General features: G+C 39.7%; 1 protein-coding gene across 2 annotated transcripts in view; it reads right to left on the bottom strand.

The window, feature by feature from the left end:
• The window catches only part of LOC138008246 (uncharacterized), a 17928-nt gene extending 2300 nt beyond the window's left edge, over window positions 1-15628 (bottom strand). Inside the window, exons 1-8 of one of the 2 annotated variants that reach the window (XM_068855511.1) lie at window positions 14455-15628; window positions 7776-7937; window positions 6323-6500; window positions 5134-5215; window positions 4879-5044; window positions 4416-4554; window positions 3870-4041; window positions 305-1431 (exon numbers count right to left, since the gene is read on the bottom strand). In XM_068855511.1, coding sequence (XP_068711612.1) covers window positions 305-1431; window positions 3870-4041; window positions 4416-4554; window positions 4879-5044; window positions 5134-5215; window positions 6323-6500; window positions 7776-7937; window positions 14455-15495 — 3067 coding nt within the window. In that variant the 5' untranslated portion in view covers window positions 15496-15628. Of the gene's footprint in view, window positions 1-304; window positions 1432-3869; window positions 4042-4415; window positions 4555-4878; window positions 5045-5133; window positions 5216-6322; window positions 6501-7775; window positions 7938-8585; window positions 9666-14454 lie in introns of those variants that run through there. The other variant, XM_068855512.1, reaches the window with a different exon arrangement.
• Between the last annotated feature and the right edge of the window lie 2883 nt (window positions 15629-18511).

The following is an 18511-nucleotide window of genomic DNA, read 5'->3' as shown; positions in this document are numbered from 1 at the left end:
TAAAGAAGCTTCTGCATTTTGGCAAGCAAAAGATGTCTAAACAAAATTTGTATTGTGTCCGACATTTTACCATACGAAATTTACTCTCTGGTGTAAAAACGGTCACAATCTACAATATATTAAACAGTTCGGCAGTATTCCTTAGATCTCTTGTTTTCGTATTTAGGGTTAATCAAGCCCGAGATCAAACGTTTGTAACTTGTTGGATGTTCCTCCACCTTTTTTCTGCGCTTATTTCGCCATTTTGCAGGACATGCGGTTTAAAATTAATAACCACCTAAGTTTGGTTTTTGCCATACCGTACCTTCTCTTGTCCATTTGACTTTTCCTGTGAAGGAGTCCACAGCATAAATGTTACCTTCTGATGAACCAACAAACATGGTACCGTCAGCTTTGCTAACAACCGGCGAGGACTGAAATGCAGAATCGGCCTGGAACACCCAGAGTTCTTTACCATTCTCAGTGCTAAAAGCGTAGCAGTTGGCGTCAAATGAGCAGAAAAAAACAGTCTTGTCGTCATGACTAACAGTGGGAGAGGAGAATACAGATCCTTTTGTCCCACTCTCCCACATTATTTCGCCGGTTTCAGATTTAAGAGCAAAAACGTTTGCTGAGTCTTCAGCCATTGACCCAATGAAGAGCGTCTCACCATTTGAAAGGAGAGCCGGGGAGGACCAAATCTCTTCACCCAAGAATTGCTTCCATTTCAAAGATCCGTCTGGATTAACTGAATAGAAATGCCCATCTAAACAGCCAAAATATAGACTGCCGTCTGGACCCACTCGGGTGGAAGACGTTATCGCTCCTCCCGTTGAGAACTTCCAAATAAGGGAACCATTGGCAGCGTAGAGTGCGCGAAGTGACTTGTCGTCGGTACCGCAGTACACAACGGTGCCATCTGAGTTGAAGGCACATTTTGAGCCACCCTCGTCTGCCGTCCCATATTTCCATTTCACCTTTCCGGTGGCGGCGTCAAAAGCGTATATCCAGTGATCATCGGAGCTCAGATATAACGTAGGATCTTGAAGATCCACCTTCTCTATCAACACTACTTTATCGTTTATGTTTTTTGCGTCACTGTTAGCGCTCCCATGATAAGGTTCCTCTGTAGACGCCACGTCTTGATCGGGAATTCTCCCCTTTGATCGAGAATCGAAAGGGGGTCCATCATCGGGCACGATTATTTTTCCGTCTAGATTCTCAAAATACTCTCGATCTTGGTCATTGAGAACGACGTGAAATAAGTGAAAGTTGGTTTGAATGTGATTCGGGTTCCGAGACCGCGGTACGCAAATAGTATGCTCCAAACACCATTTTATAACCAGTTGTGCGATGGAAGCATCGAACCTGGTCGCAATCTTTCGGAGACCTTCATCTGAAAAAACTGGGTTTTCGGGAAGACCTTCTCTCTTCCAAGAATCTCCGAGAGTGCTGTGAAAGTAGGGGAAAAAAAGAATAACTTTAATTGAGATCACCAATAGGGAGTTTCAGAAACGACAACGGCTACGGCGACGACAGCGCCATGAAAAATATATCATTGGTTAAAATAGGAAATATAATCGTGCTGCACGTGCAGAACGCATTTTAGCACAGATTTTTGCGGTACTCTGCCCAACAACGACCTAAAATCACCTAATTTGAGGTTTCAACGACAAAGTGAGCATACAAATGTAAACCTTTGAATCTCTTTTTGTACTCTGAAACCGCTCGTGCCAATTTATTTTTAGGATTCTTCGCCCACAACGTACGACTTGAACGAGATGGAATAATCGCGAAAGACTTTTACTAGAGCAAAGTTATATTTTGAGGTGACGTTTTCGTCGAGGTCGCCGTGATAGATCTTAATTTCCCTAACATACAACTAAGGCCTGGGGCAAACGTCCAATCTTAGTCGAACTTAATTCGTCGAACCTATTAATTTTGAAATAGGCGCATGAATAGTTGCGACGTTTGCCGTAATTAAGTTCGACTCAAATTAATTGGTTCGACTCCAGCATACAGTGCATATTAGGTTCGATTTACCATGTCGGATACTGCGACAGTGGATCGGCGTTCCCGCAAACGCCGTTCTAAAAACGCGCTGAACTCAATGCATAAATCATGCAAATTACAAAATCCTCTCTTTCTTTTTTTTTCACAATTAATTACCAAAGAAAGGCCCGACGAGCACTGTATTTCGACATTTCGTTATCAAGTCCTAGCACTACCCACGCATCGAGTGAATAGCACGGGTCCCTTGTTCTAATGAAGTGCAACTTGTGAAATAGGATCGACGCAGGTTCGACGTTTGATACCGCGTTGAAAGGAAGTCGACACTTTGTGGAACCTATTTTTAACTTATTCGACGCGACTAAGTTTCGACGTTTGCCCTAGGCCTAAGTTCAACATGTTATGTTAGCAAATCAATCCACTTAGACACGAAGCTTTCATAACTGTTTTTAAACAATAGCAGAGCCAAACTGACGATTTGGAAACAGGATGTCCAAAATAAAGACGTCCTTAACTGACTCCGGCAGCCTAGGTGTGTTCTTAGTATGCTCTTAGAATTTTGGTTAAGCTCAGCCTGAAGTTACAGTTCAACTTCTCTGCAGCGCTTGTAGACTGGCCATTTTCCTGTCTCCCGCCAATTGGGATTCTTCACATTTCGTAAAAGAGGTGCTTAGTTGTTATCATGGTCGTAAATATATAATGAAATGTATAATCGTTTGCCTCACGATGCAGTCTATTTGGTACCCCGGGTGCCAGAGGTTTTGTTTTTCTTTTGACAGGAGAGGTCAACCCGGTAAACGCCCAATGGCGAACGGAGACGCTTCGTGGCTTAGCATCGCGGCGTTGCCAAAAATCTCTAAAGAGAAAAAACTCTCTGGAACCCAGGGTATCAATCTGGTTGTAGATCGCGACGTTTCGTTCACCAATGACAGCTGATCACTGTGATACATAAAGTAGCGCGTAACCAGTTGACCTTATGCGCCGATCAACTCGAAACTTCAACAATTCCCCACCCCCCCACTCGGGCAAAGCCCGGGCATTTGAACTTTTGAAGATTGGATCGTTCAAATTCCTGCCCTCTCGGGCCAAAATGGTGTTCAAATGCCCTACCCTATCGTCGGATTTGTCTGTCATACCCTACTAAAGAAAAATCGTCGTCGGCTCCTCCTGTCTTTAATAAAGACTATCGCTCACAAATGCTGCACCTCTTCCTTTAAACTCTTCCATCTCGTCCAAACACGTATTTTATAGCTTTGGCGACTTCGGCGCCCGAAAAAAACAATCATTTGCAAGGCTGCTGCCTAAGAAAATTTTAAAGGGGCCCTCAGAGCTAAACGCTGAGAACTTAGGAGCCCAACATATGAAGTGAAAGGTGTTGCTGTGAAAAATTAAGGCGCCCAGAGCTATTCTTTGGGAGCCCCAGACTACCGGGCTCCTGTTAGGCAACAGCTTTGATTTGAAACCTGACACTTCCGGTTCAATTTTCCCCACCCAACGTTGGCAAAGGTCAAATTCCCCACTCCCCGGGCACAGAAGATAGTCAAATGCCCGGGGTTTGCCCGGGAGGGGGGGGATGTTGAAGTTTCGATTTGATCAGCGCATTATCGCCTGAAGAAGACCAACGGTGAGCGGTCGCCGGAAACATCGCGATTTACTACTTAAGTGCATGACTCAGATGACTACATGGTGAGACAAACTATAAGTTTTATTATTGTTAAAATTTGTTTTCTTTACTTCTATCAGTTGTGCCATTGGCCCTGAAAACACCCTACGGGGAGACGTCAATTCAGAAGATATCATATATTATATTAATAAACTCTGAATTAAGGGTCAATTTTACGTCCTTTCCCGCATTGTTAAACAAGCATATTGACTCATACCTGTGTGCCATGTATTGTATATTATTTTCCTTGCAAAATTGCCGCGTGTCACTGTCTTGAGAAAACGGATCAAAAAAGTTCTGAACGACGGAAGGATGAACATGGGCTATTTCAAGAAGTCGCTGAAGATCTTCAACCTCAAAGTTGCTGACACCGATGCTACGAATTTTGCCTACAGGAAGACAAATAAAAACAAATCATCTCCAACTCTAATTTTCCACTCGGCGAGTGTTACTAATATCTAAATAAACGGCAAAAACACACATCAGCAACGATGAAATTGCGCAAAGTGTCCACCTCCCAAAGGAACAATCAGCTTTTTCACGATTCTGTTTCCCAAAAATTCAACAACAAATACATATCGTATGGCATTGCAAACGTAAGAAAGATGGAACAGCAAAATCACAATGTGTATATTATTGATTTTTCAGGATTCTTACAGCGAGCAGATAATAAAAATAATAATAATAATAACAACAACAACAATAATAACAAAAACAATAATAATAATAATAGTAATAATAATAGTAATAATAAAATTCTTGCCTTTTTCCACAAGAGATTCTAAGGCCTTCCACGAGTCTACCCATGTCCCATTGGGCTCACCCTTAGGACAAACCAAGTGTGCACCAGGCCCCTCATCACAGTCCATGGAGTGGATTAACATCAGATCAACATAGCTGACCTAGGACAGATAATGTGGAAAGCTTTGAAACGAGCCTTGGACGGAGTGGAAGTGGGTAAAACGGCAAAACGAAACCAACTTATTGCATGATTACTTTGAAGTTAGTTTGCGTGGTACAGCAAAATGTTTCCATGGATGATCTTTGAGTTTGTGAGGGACCTCAGTCATCAATGATTAAAAACAGTTATAAATTGCACTTACACCACGACCTACTGCTAACAAGCTCACTTACCCCTCCCATACCTACTCACCACAGTACCCACCCCCACCATTTTTTCTTTACCAATCAACACCCCTCCAATATACAATGCATGGTGTCTATACCTTCAATTTCTTTAAGGACTCCTCAACTGACTGCAATGTTTCATGATAACCCAAAAATCTTGGATGAACTTTGGAAACAATGAAAATATCTTCTCTTGGTAAACCACTTTCCTCTAAGGCAAGTCCCAGGTGTTCCTCGTTATAAGCTTGAGCAGAATCAATCATCCTGAAACATATCATTTTACCGGTAAATTAGATTTTCCTTCTGACAATAAATCAATGCTCACTAGCTTTCATTCCATGTCTAATTTGTACCTGTATCCAGCATTGAGAGCCACCAGAACAGATGACTTGGTATCTTCAAACAAACCAGCTGTGCCAAAACCAAGCTTTGGCACTGCAAATATAAAAACAACAATTATTATTTGTAGTGAGAAGCTAAAGCAATATGAACACAGATCTGCTTGGGTATTTTATGATCATGGATCATGCAGCCAAAAATATGTAACAAGAATAGCGTTAGGGTACAGGGTTGCTGGGGTGGCGAGATCACTCGCCTTTCGTCAATGTGAAGTGACGACAATGTGCAAGCCATGGCTGTGAGTTATGCGAGCTAACATGGCCAGCCATGCGAGTCAACATGCAACTCACAGATATTGAAAGCTAACCGTTTTAAAATGGGTGCTTAGACTTAAATACTGTTGAGGGCTATTTGAAATGGGTGCTTAGACTTAAATGCAAGACTCGCATGGCTTGCAATATGACTCGCAGACTGTCCAGCCCCACCAATGGACTGGCTCAGTTTTGATTCTTGGAGTTAGCATCATATGTGGGTTGAGTTTGTAGATTCTCCTTACAGCTCAGAGAGGTTTTTCTCTAGGTACTCAAGTTTTTCTCTTTCACCAGAAACCAACATTGTTTCATTTGGCTAAGTAATAAGTACTGTTAAAAACTAGAACATTGGGTAATGCAATTATAGAGTTTTGATTGGCATGTAGACATCATGGTATATGAGCTATTTATTATCCAACTGTGTTTGTTATTTGTACAGATATTCCGCGAAATTGTACAGTTAGTTATTGTACACTTGGTTATTGTACAGTAGAGAACCGGTTTGACTAGTTTAGATGCTGATATTGCCCCGCGATCAGTCACACGTTCTCCGTTGTTTACAATTCATTTTCTAAGAAATTTAGTGCAAAAAAGTTGGATAATAAATAGCTTATAAATGGCATGTTTTGGTGTGCAGTATTGATGAGTACTTCTACTTGTTGCTTGCATTTTGGCTCACCCTAGCGGGCTCATCAAAATACAGCAAAACTCGGAAAAAACAATACTTAGTGATACAACACATCAAAACATCTAATACCGGTAAGATACATTTAATAGTATGCTCTACAAATATCAGTAACTGTCGACATCAGTTTTGACACAATAAACCAGGCACAAAAACTACAAGAACTAAACTGAACTCCAGCTCAATAAGCATCTTCCTTAATCTTACTCTTATATCCACTAGAGAGAGTAACAAACATGTCCTCCTCAGGTGTTCCCAAGTCGTCTGGATGAAAGGCTTCTGTGATTAGTTTGTTCTGTGACTGGCACTTGATTGTTTCTGGATAAGTCTCAACAATTTTGCGAAAAACTTTCGTGCTGTACACCACATCTTCAAATAGGCTTGTCTGACAACAAAAAAGTGCAAAGAATTGTTAAAAAATCATGTTATTTGATGAGATTCATGGTACTATAAATACAGCTGTGATTGTAGACAGAGATAAAAATCATGAGATTTTTACTTCATTTTGCCACACTACAATCATGACAAATGAATCAAGCAAAAAGTTCATAAGATGGAGACAAAACTGGGAGGAAGCAGGGTTCATATTAAAGAATTTTTTTCTCACAAACTGAAGTGAATAGTAAGCAGGAGAGGGTTCACTCAGGGCTGATTTTAAATCAAAAAGAGATTAAAAAGTTGGATCAAGAAACTTAAGATCGTTCTCCGTGATATAAAGATGCAAGTGACAAAATCTCAGCTACAAACCACGATTAACTACAAAATAAACACGGAAAGTAAAAGGGCGGTAGAAGAAAAATATTGCTGCACTGTATTTTCATCCTGTTGGAAGACTGTTGGGAACAATTCAGAGAACCTTGCCCAATTTATACCTCTGACAATGCTTAGGAAACTTCAGATGGAACCCAACGGAAATGTTTGTTTCTTTTCCTCATGGCAGGAATGTGAACATCATGATGCTTTTTGACTGAATCAGACTTAAATGTTCCTTCTGGCCCATCTCATGCTAATAACATTGCTCTTACTGGTGGAAAACATTGTGGACTCCTTCTAGCTTGGGTTGGGTTTGAGCAACTGGAAAGTACCATTGCATTAGCACATGGAATTCCAAAATTTCAATCTGTGATATTAATGTTGAATGGAAAGTACCACATTGTCCAAATGTAAGTAGAACACTTACTTAATAGGAGTGGACTGTTTAACTGTAGAGGGTGTCAGGGACGAGCTGGCTGATTTCAATGTAAACCTTTCCATCATCCACACAAGAAATTATTTTCTTGATGCTAAATCTCATTATGCAGTGCTGGAAATAATAGTCGTTATCAGACATTGTCCAACCAAATTTTGAAAATGTCTGGCTAATTTTACCTTATGATCGGACACGATGACCGAACATCTCACCAGCACATCTTGAGTTATCGGCTTCAAGGTATTGTCAGTCAATAAATTATGTCCAGTCCAATTTGTATTTCCGACTAAAAGGAAGATTTGAAAGGACATATGTCCTGTGAATAAAGAAAAATTATTTCCAGCACTGTTATGTATCAAATATCCTGGAAATAAACTGCTGTGAATGGTGTGGGAAATTAGAGTGAAAATTTGCTTCTATAATTCAATGTCAGTTGCTTAGTTTTCCAAACAACCTGAAATTTGAACTTACGTCCTCAGTTTCATCTTCCATATCAAGCTGTTCCTCACTGTCTTCTTTCTCAGCAAATGGATGAAACCACAGTGAAATTGCAATGTTTGGGCAATCATATGACCTTACATGATGCCACCAATGCTGTGGTATATACAATATGTCTCCTGCATTCAATACAACCTGAGAAGAGAATGATATAACAAGACATGGCAGTTGTCAATTAATGACAAAAGGAGCTTACAGTGCTTATGAAGTAAATAAGTATCTTTTGCTTATAATTTTTTAAAGACCTTTCAAAAATTATGATGAAAAATGGTGTCTTCTGTTTTAGAATACTTTCTTTTGGTTCAGAGATATTCAAGTTTTTGTTCAAAAATTGGTGACCTCACAATCATTACAAATGGCTGTAATAAATCACAAAATTGAGAATATCTCCGAAAATGTTGTATGGATGTTGTTCAAATTTGAACACACTAAGTACAGGCACACGGTCAAACTTGAAACGCATGTGCTACCCATAATGATTCACATTCTCTGCATAAGCTCACCAATAGTCAATGTCTTATTACAACAATAAACGACAAAATCAACCCTGCATTAAATAAACCCAGCAGCAGTTGCCATGGCAACAGCATAGAGGATATCATTTTGTGCCCTACAACTGTGGCCTGGTGAATCGCTATAAAGTCAAAGATTTCGATTAAAATTTTGCATGTTAGCAAAGCAGGAGATGGCACAGGCGAAGGACTGTTCATCTGAGTCTTTCATGTAAACTAAAGTAAACAATTTGCATACTGATTGAAAGATGTCTGCACATCTCTCAGATACCTTGTAAAATGACACTTTTGACACATTTGGAAATGTTTTGAGATCTACTGATTCTGGATTGACTGGTGACAAACCAGGAACCGTTGTGTAATTATTTGCATATAAATATTCTGCCTTATCACTACTGGCAAGAAGAACTTCTTTAAATCCTGAAATAATGGCAAGCAGGTTCTGATATCCATCATTATGAAGACTTGAGCTTGTGTTACCACTGCTGTACAACAAGTGGACACTTGTTATGGTTGACATAACTTCTTCACACTGAAGGCAATATGGAACCATAATGTCACTTGTTAAATCACTATGAGGAAAAGGGCAGTCCAGATAAACTTGTTGAGTTTTGTATATATCAAGGTATTCATTCAAGTTCATAGTTTTCTTCATGGGGTGTATTCTCTCGTAATGTTTGGTAAATTCCACGTCAAATGCGATATGACCATATTTTTCTCTCATGTAAGTCTCATTTATCCAAAATTTAAGAGCAGACCAGTCGTTGGCAGCACCTCTCATGACAAGAGGCTGACTTTTTCTTAAGAAATGAATATAAAAATCAAGTCCGTTTGGGACGTAATCAATATCTTCTACTCCACCAAGAATAACTGGGCTTTGCTCGCCAAGCTTCCTTAAATGACCACGAAGGTGATCAGTAGTGTCAGTAACAATTCCATTTCCAGATGATTCATGTGATGACGGGATCGTCTGCCCAGTTTTAGTTTCAGGAACAACGATATGATGGTGAGTGATGACAGCTGATAATAAAAGTGTGACAGCCGTAAGGGGGCCGCATGAGAAAAGTTTCCTCGACATAACTTTTTTCGATGAGGCCCAAAACCGCACTTGCAAAAGCTGCCAAAATAACCTTACGTCCCTTTTATACGACTGCTTCGATTTAACGTGACTGAATGTCCGTGCCGAGATTTTGCATTGTTCATTGTTCACTATCACTCAAACGTGTTCGATTACACAACCGGTTCTTAAACGGAACAATCGTTGCTAGTCGTTGCTCCTCATGTTTCCTTGGAAGTTCTGAGGTATTTTCGATTTTAGTCATCCATTACTGGATGTCAATTGGCCTTTCCCAAATTCAGCAGGGAACTGGGGCGAGTTTCAAGTTTTAACTAATCGATAAACTGACACTACCACATGAAAGATCATGTTGAGATTGGTCATTTGGCCAAGTATGGTACTTTTAGGGTGAACAGAGACCAAGTTATGGACCTTAAAACATGGTTCAAAATCCATACAAACGTCTCTAATTTTTACAAAGCGTCCCCCAAAACCATATAAACTCTAATTTTTTTATCAGTTCAGTGATAACTGTAAAATCCCGTCATGTACCTACAATTTGAAGGGAGCTGCGATGAAAATCGCTATGTTTGCCCATTTTAAAGAGTATCACGGAAATCATAAAAATTTTAAGAGTTTATATGGTTTTGGGGGAAGCTGTATCAAAATTAGAGACGCCTGTATGGATTTTGAACCATGTTTCAAGGTCCATAACTTGGTCTCTGTTCACCATAAAAGCACCATTTTTGGCCAAATGACCAATCTCAACATGATCTTTCATGTGGAAGTGTCAGTTTATCGATTAGTTAAAACTTGAAACTCGCCCCAGTTCCCTGCTGAATTTCGGAAAGGCCAATATCACATATCTTTAATGTCCCAGGCGCCTTCGGTACAATAATCGTCGCAAATGTCAGACGATGCAAGTTAATTATATACGTTGGTCCGGCGACGTCTAAAACGTGAAATTTATTCGTCCAAGACGTTTTATGCGTCCAACGAGGACGGATATAACGTCTGACACGTCGCTGTAGCGACGCATCGAATGGATTGCATAAATTATGCATACATTATAAATCAAGAGTAACATTTATTTTCTCTTGTTAGTACATTACGATCTTGGACCCGCGCTTTCCCGCAAACCACAAAGAGCAAATGAAATTAATTGGTCACCAGGGAAACCAACACTGGCCCAAATAAAACGACTTTTTACATTAACAATCACCATATACCATGAGCATTATAGAAAAAAAGTTTTTAAAATTGTGGAACTCTTTACTGGCTTCTTGACCTCCTGCCGAGCACTTTATGGGTAGATGGCATCAATCGTCTGCTCCCCAGCAACATGGAAATTACCATCTCTCTTCCATATCAGTAACATTTTCTCTGTAATTGCCTGCTCAGATAGGGAAAAATAATCTTGAACCGAGGATTTCAAAAGACTCTTTACAATCGCATACATCATTTGCAATGATATGCGCCGTTTTCACTCAAAGGCCAAATAATTAATTAGGCAACTGTGTAAAGGAGATCCACCAATAAAAGCAACAATAACAATAATAACTTTATTTTACTTCTTGGCCTATTTACACGGTTACAGAAATTAAAATGAAATATTTAATTTATTACTGAAATACAAAATAACGAGAAGTTAAAAGAAAAGGAAATTGCCAGAGATCTGGACTACCCAAGTAGATATCTTTCCCCATTTGCCCAGTCTGTAGACACTCGGAATGTTTCCTTGAATCGCACATCATCATAGAGCGAGTTTCAATTGAGTGTCGTAAAACAAAAACCAAAGTAATTACTTTGGCCAATCAAAAAGGACGGAGACAATCCAGTAAACCAATCACACGTAGCCGATACAAAGCGCTTGAAAATGTGCGTGCGCGAGTCACGATTGGTTTTGGTTTCTTTTCTAATTGAAAAAGTAGAGCGACAACTTTGAACCAATCACTGAGTGAAGTAATGCAAAACCAAAGCAATTCGCTAATTACTTTCGCCACTCAATTGAAAACCGCTCTATGTTGCCCAAACCAGCTTTTCGTAGTTCAGACAAGTGTTACGGATAAGCAGTTGATTGAATGACTAGAAAAAACTTTTCCTCATCCATCAATCTCGTCCCCAGAGTCCACTTTTCTTTTGGTCAGCACTAACAAGACGGACTCTGGCCATTTCCAACTTATGCGCAGTCGCAGTGACCGTCCATTTTTGTAATCGTTGACAACCTCTTGACAACCACATTCTCGTCCTCAGAGGCCGCGATTCTTTCGGTCAGCACCACGAATAACGACCTCTGGCAAACCTCTGGCAACCTCTGGCAAACCATCTGGCAAACCTCTCGCTGGTTCCGAAAAACGCGCAGTCTCTGTGGGGTTCTAATTTGGTAACCGCTCACAGGTAACTGTTTCAAATTTATGAGCGTTCGTAGACGTGCCGGAAGTCTGTGATTTGCCGACTTCCTGCCTTGGAAGTGGTCAGAGTCCGTGTTCTCTTATGCTGACCAAAAGAAAAGCGGACTCTGTGGACAAGATTGCTCATCAATACTGAGGATGCAGCTTTGTTCCCTTACTATGTTGTGATATTGAGGATGAATGGATACTAAGTGTATGAATACATAAACCGATAATGTGAAACATTAAAAAGATGTGTTGAGATGCGAAAGTCAGAACTGGAGGGAGGGTATAGGAGTTTTCAAACGCTTTTTTGGGGGGTTGATAGCTTATTTAAACAGATAGAGCGCATATTCAGCGTAGGTAAAAGGAGGATCACCCATTAACCTAGGTAAAAACGGATTCAACCTGAGAACGGATTTGACCTTCAACAAATTACGCAGACACTCTGACTCATCAGTAACGGTCTTTCGTTCTAACAAGTACAAGTACAAATGATCAAGACTCTACTGAGTTCGCGTTTGTTGCTGATACTCATGCCTTCATCGTTTAACAATAGACAATAGACTAAATCGGCTAACTCAATGTTGTACTCAATTCAAATCTCTCGGGGTTAAAATTCTTTGTGGATTGTATTCAGTATTATTGCATTGTATAATATAGCATTCACATTTTAAATGATATGGAAATACCTGGAAAAAAACGTTTTATTCAACAAAGGGTTTGAATTGGGTACAGCAATGAGTTAGCCGATTTGATCTATTAGTTCTAATCGATTACGCACGACTAAGAAGGGGGGAAATAAAACTACTTAATTGTATTGTGGCAACTGAGCAACTCGTTTTCTTGTTTGAGCGAAGAATCCCGTCTCTCCTGCAATGATGTTTGGTCCAACCGCTTTCTAGACACCTGTGCAATTGATCATTGCCACTATAATAGTTTGTGGTGTCCTTTATGGAGACTTCCCAAAGGCACAATGATCTCAAGCGGCTGACTGGTCCATGGAACAGACCATCACTAACGAGAATCCGGGATTAATGGGGTCTTAACTTTGTCCATCCTTCTCTCTCCCATAAATAAAACCTTTGATCGAAAATTATTATAAAGGCTGCAGCCCTTTGAGCGGTTGTTGTGCCTAAAAACCATTAAAAGTCTGCTTCCCAATAAAATCTTGCAGACATTTGAGGTGGCTGCACCTATAATCCCCGAACTCTCCAGTTTTTAAGGAAACATCCATTTAATCAGTCAGCTTGGGAGTTCTTCCATGAATGTACTGATCAGAAATTTCATGACAACAGTCGTCACCATTTCGGATTAAGTCCAATTTAAATGCCAAATCATTTAGTTCGTGTCACTTGAAATCGTTTATTCATGGTTTGACACAGAAATCACCTTTCCAACGTGTTCGAGGAGTGGATAGCGCTATCCACTGGATAAGTCATCGCGAAACCAATCGCACTATTCAATGGATAGTGATTTATCCAGTGGATAACGTTATGAACCTTTCGAACCATGGGGCCTGGACTGTACTTTCTCTACCGTACATACCTTGAACCAGTCCCTCAGGAGGTGGCGATTTAGAATGGAGTCACTAGTCTCCAGTTTAAATTTGCCTTGCATAATCATTGCCACCACTGAACAATTATTTTTTCGGAATTTATAGACCACTTTCAATATATTAAAATTCAGCTTGATAGTGAGGCTTAGAGGACACAAACAAAAGAAATGAATAAACATGTTCATTAAGTTTCCTTTGTTTGTGTCCTCTAGGCCTCGCTGCCAAGCTGAATTTTAATATATCGAAAGTGGTCTATTAGCGCCCATTATCCGTGTAACATGATTCCAATACTTGAATTCATTATTAATAGGTTGCCCTGGACTGCAGGTGTTAACGTCCTCGGGAACACTTTTAAAACAGGCAGCTGAAAGTTGTTTAGCCATTGATCGAATGCAAAAATGGCCGCCAACAAGTTATCCTTTTGTCTCTGTGTTAATTAGCCTAACTAGCCTCGTTATCACGTGTAAAATTGAAAGAATTTGGGTTGTAAAACGAGGCCAGTTAGTCTAATTAACACAAAGACAAAAGGATAATTTATTGGTGGCCATTTCTGCATTCGGCCAACAAGGTGCATCAATATTTATATTTTCGCTTGATTTTTTTTCTTTTCTCTCCCTCTTCTTTTTTCTAGTTTTCTTATTTTTAGGGGTAAATCTCGGTATTCCCTCCCTGCTAGCAGAGCTCTCTTTTCTTTTACATACAGGATGAGAGACCTCTGCCATGGGTCGAAACTCGACGTGTTGAGCATGCGCGGCGTTTACTTTGCAACCGAATCCTCACGTGATACCTCATGTTGCGTAGATTCACTTAACAACAGCGGAATTACTGTAAAGCAATGCGCGGGACACAGCGGGCTCAAGTCACGGTCAGTAAACATATCATGGGGCATGCGGTTTGAAGAGAGCCGTTCAAGGTCGTAAACGGCGGTTGGATCATAGTGAGTTTCGACCCACGGCAGAGGTTTCTTTTCTCGCACTCGTCAGCCCAGCAAATGCAAAAAGAAAAGAAACCTCCTGCTAGCAGGGAAACCTTGGTAATGAAGGAAGTCAAAATTTTGAGGAAAAAATTGAACAAATGACGGTAAATTGATTGCATTGGTTTTAGTAAAATTTGTAAGAAATCGTGATCAACCTACCTTATGGAAAGGAATTTCTGCAAGTTTGGGAAATTTCTGCAAATCCACAGCTTCAGGATCTATGGGGGATTCAATGTTGACGGTTGTGTGATTCCGAGGGTAAAAGTACTCAACATATTTCGGATCTGCCACTAAAATTTCTTTTGTTCCCGAGATGACACTAAGAAGATTTTCATAACCATCCATATGACAACTAGAGCTGGTATTTCCGCTGCTAAAAAGCAAATGTGTACTCGCTATAGTTTTCATTATTTCCTCGCATTGCAAGCAATATGGTATGAAAATATCCTGAATCATATCACTGTGGGGAAAGGGGCAGTCCAAATAGACCTGCTTGCTTTTGTAAATATCCAGAAACTCCGTCAGATTCATTGTTTTCTTGGCCGGAAATTCCCCTTCGTACTTTTTGGTAAGTTGAACATCAAAAATGACATGACCATATTTTTCCTCGAGGTAGCTTTCGTTCGCCCAATATTTCACAGCTGGCCAGTTCATGATGGCACTTCTCATTATCAAAGGTTGCCTTTTTCTCAAAAAGTGTTGATAGAAGTCCTTACCGTTGGGAACATAGCGGAGTTCTTCAATTTTTCCTTCAGAAATAATAGACCCATGTTCACCCAGTTGTTTCATATGACCATGCATTCTATTAGCGGTGCGCTCATCATCCCCTTTCTCTTCTTCAACTGAAGCGCCTTTTCTAATATGCTGTTCTTTTGTCGAAGTTGCCGAGTTATCTTGCTTAACGTGGCGATCGCCATCCTTCGGGCTCTGTCGTATTAATTTTGATGTCGATTTCACCTCGTCATTCGATGACTGGGATTCTCCGTGTCGATTTGTCTTCAACTTAGATCGGTGATCATTAATCTCTTCACTACCGGCAATGTTTTCGGGATAGGAGCTTTTCGCCGCTTGATTTCGTGTTTCTCTTTGACGCAAAACAGACCTGAACAAATGGAAATCAACTCTATCACGCTCAATGAACACAACCGCAGCCAAACAACCAAAAAAAATGGCCATTATTAGATAGCTTGCTTTAGACATGACAGCAAAGTTTGATGTATTAGCAAGATTATTGTCGACGGCCTCTTGGGAAACACACTTAAGTATTCACTTTTCAGCTTCAAAGAAATAATACTAGTTGGTCTGGTATCTGACCCTAAAATCCGCTCTAAAAAGTAATCACCTGTCGAGATCATCAGTGGAAATGTAGATTAGGTGCAAATTAATTCAGGTATAAGAGATGTCAATTTCTCTTTTTCTGTCACTCACTAAAAGAGATAAAAATGCGTTACGTTTTTATAAAACTTACCACAAAACAATTACTTGAAATATAGGTATTCGTACATACCAAACGACAAATAGGCAACAAGGAAGTTGGCGGACTTCAAAAGAACAGAAGAGAACTTTTATAGAAGGGATTGTGGCGAGTTCTCAATACATTTAACTTAAAGAAAAAACAGCTGTTTCTCGGTGCTAGGAGTTAATGAATTTTAAAGACTTGGAGAAAAGAAAATCATTTAGAAGCTATTTTTTTTCTATTTAAAATCAATATTTTAGTTCCTTCATAGTCAAGCTTTGGCAACTAAAGTTAAATTTAATACATCGCGCGCACAAAAAAGGATTGGTCAATGATCGCAAATCTTCTAAGACGCTTCACAGAAACTTCGAAAAATCACTTGGAAAAAAAGACGACTTTTATGACCTTTCAATTACAGATAATAGCAGCTTTAGGAAGTCTTTACTAATTTCATATTCGCAGACCACAGTCATTGTGTTTGGTGGTGTCATTACAAAACAGTTCTAGCTTAAAATTAATTCATCAGTTCCATGTTGTCTGTTTTGCAGACCACTGCAAAAATGCGGTTGTATTTACTGAAAGCCACGATATTATTTTTCGAAAAAAGATTTTGGCAGAAAATTTTTCGACTTCCGTTTGGGATTCGATGATTTTTTACCAAAGTTTAATTTCCGCTTATACTCCGCGGTATTTTATCCTGATAATATATTTATACATACCCTTGGGTTCAGTTTTTCTTTCCTCGAAAACAATACAGGTGGTTTGAGTAAGGGTTCGAGACTGTAGATCAAGGTCTATAGCAAAAACCAAGGGCATATTTTTTACTCAAGCACAATGTATATTAAGGTCCAATGAATATTTGCAAACTCAGTGTCAAACAACGACGAAGCTTTAGAGCCTCTACGGATTGATACGCACCAATCACAGTCTTCCCAGCCAGCAACATCATGGCCCTAAGGAAAGACTAATACCATTACGTTTCATTCTACTGACTACTCGGTAGGTCTGAGACCCCAGAGTACTTACGATACACCGGCGACACTACACAAATCATTCGGTCCCCAATTGACTCTGCGACAGTCCTTCTCGAATTGTTCTCACTTCTCAGGACTACTCTTGTTCGAACGATCATAATAATGTTACTATTACTGTAACATCCAGAGATCTGACTCACAAGGCCCCGGCTCTTCAATGGAACTCCTGGATTTGGGTTAAAAATTCTTTAGCTAATTTTAAACCAGTGATGAGGAAAACCAAATACCATGACTTGCTGGACCTTTTTTTCTGCGCTTTGAGAACGTTTATCGTGCGTTTTGCACCTGTTACGAGTTTGTAGAGTCATCTTTGGTTTTGTTTATCGACACTCAAATTGGAAATCGGTTTAGCTCGGGTTTTCACGTTACGAAGGGAACCAAATGGAAACTGAACACTTACGTACTAGGGAGAATGAAGGATATCTTTAATTTGATGTGATGATAATGGCTCAGTTTTATTGGACACGTAAAAGTACAGCCCGGTTTTCTTTAACTTAATAAGGTTCTCAGAAAAAGCCTCAATGATACCATGCATTTACAAAAGTCCATCTATATTCAAGCAGCAAACCACAAGAATTAGTCATGATAAGATGCCATTTGCAAAATGCTAACCGTTATCACAGCTCATTTATTAACATTGTATCACCATTACTTTCTTCTATTGACATATCTTAATCACTAGACCCTAAGAGAAAGATAACTTGTTCTGTTTCCAGCTTATTCAATGCATTAAGACCGTCATAGAAACCGCAAAAACGCATGCGATCAAAATGTTGACGGAAGCCATTGGTACTGCAGCCCTATTACAGAGGTTTTCATCACAGCAATCGACTTCGCATTGTCTTCTTCCTTCGCAGTAATCGAGATCGTAGCCGAATCTACACCATTCTCCAGTTGCACAGCCTTTCTTGTAGTTCGCAGTGGATTTTCCTTCCTTGTTGTCTACACGAGTCGCTTTCATGCAACGATTATATCCTGTATTACAGATAACAATTTGCTGGACTCTTGCACAGTCAAACCAACTTTTTGAGCTTTCACAAACGAAACATCTCAGGCCATTACCTAAGCAGGAAAAACAAAATGAAAGTTAATATTTCATAATTACAAGGTTCAATACTTTATTTCGCGGCTATTCAAAGAACACTCTGAGTCCAAAAAACAAACAAACAAACTAACAAACCAAAACAAAATTAGTGGGGAATAGGGATGGGACAGTGGTGAGGGTACTCGCTCGGGTACGTTTCACATGAGCTGAGTTTGTTGGTTCTCTCCTCTGCTCAGAGATGTTTGTCCTCTTCTCCTCAAAAGTCAGACCTACGGTTTTATACGAGTTGATTTGATTTTTGTATAGTGTCCCCAATTAGCGCCTCATCATCATATACTAAGGAGGCTCAGAAAGGTTCTTTACTATTAGCTTTGAATGTTTACTGATAATCGATTGAATCACTGTTCATTCCATCATCAGAAGGGGAAAATTTTTACAAGATATTAAAGAGCAATTTTTTTAAGGGTGTTCGTGACACCTCAACTTTTACTCTGGTAACGGTAGAGCAGTGCCAGAATATTTCAAACAAATTTAGTTACTCAAGGTTTTTGTCAAATTTCTTACGATCAAATTCTTTTCACATTAGAATTGAGATCAAGTAAAAATTGGCATAGTAGTCAGTTTGTAACAAAGCTGTAGGAGGTGAATAATCCTCTATTGTTTGTTGAAATTCTCAAGAAT

The sequence above is a fragment of the Montipora foliosa genome, chromosome 6, assembly GCF_036669935.1.
Source record: "Montipora foliosa isolate CH-2021 chromosome 6, ASM3666993v2, whole genome shotgun sequence".
Classification (NCBI taxonomy): Eukaryota; Metazoa; Cnidaria; class Anthozoa; order Scleractinia; family Acroporidae; genus Montipora; species Montipora foliosa.
Note: the sequence above shows the minus strand (reverse complement) of the source record. Positions and strands in the feature narration are given on the sequence as shown.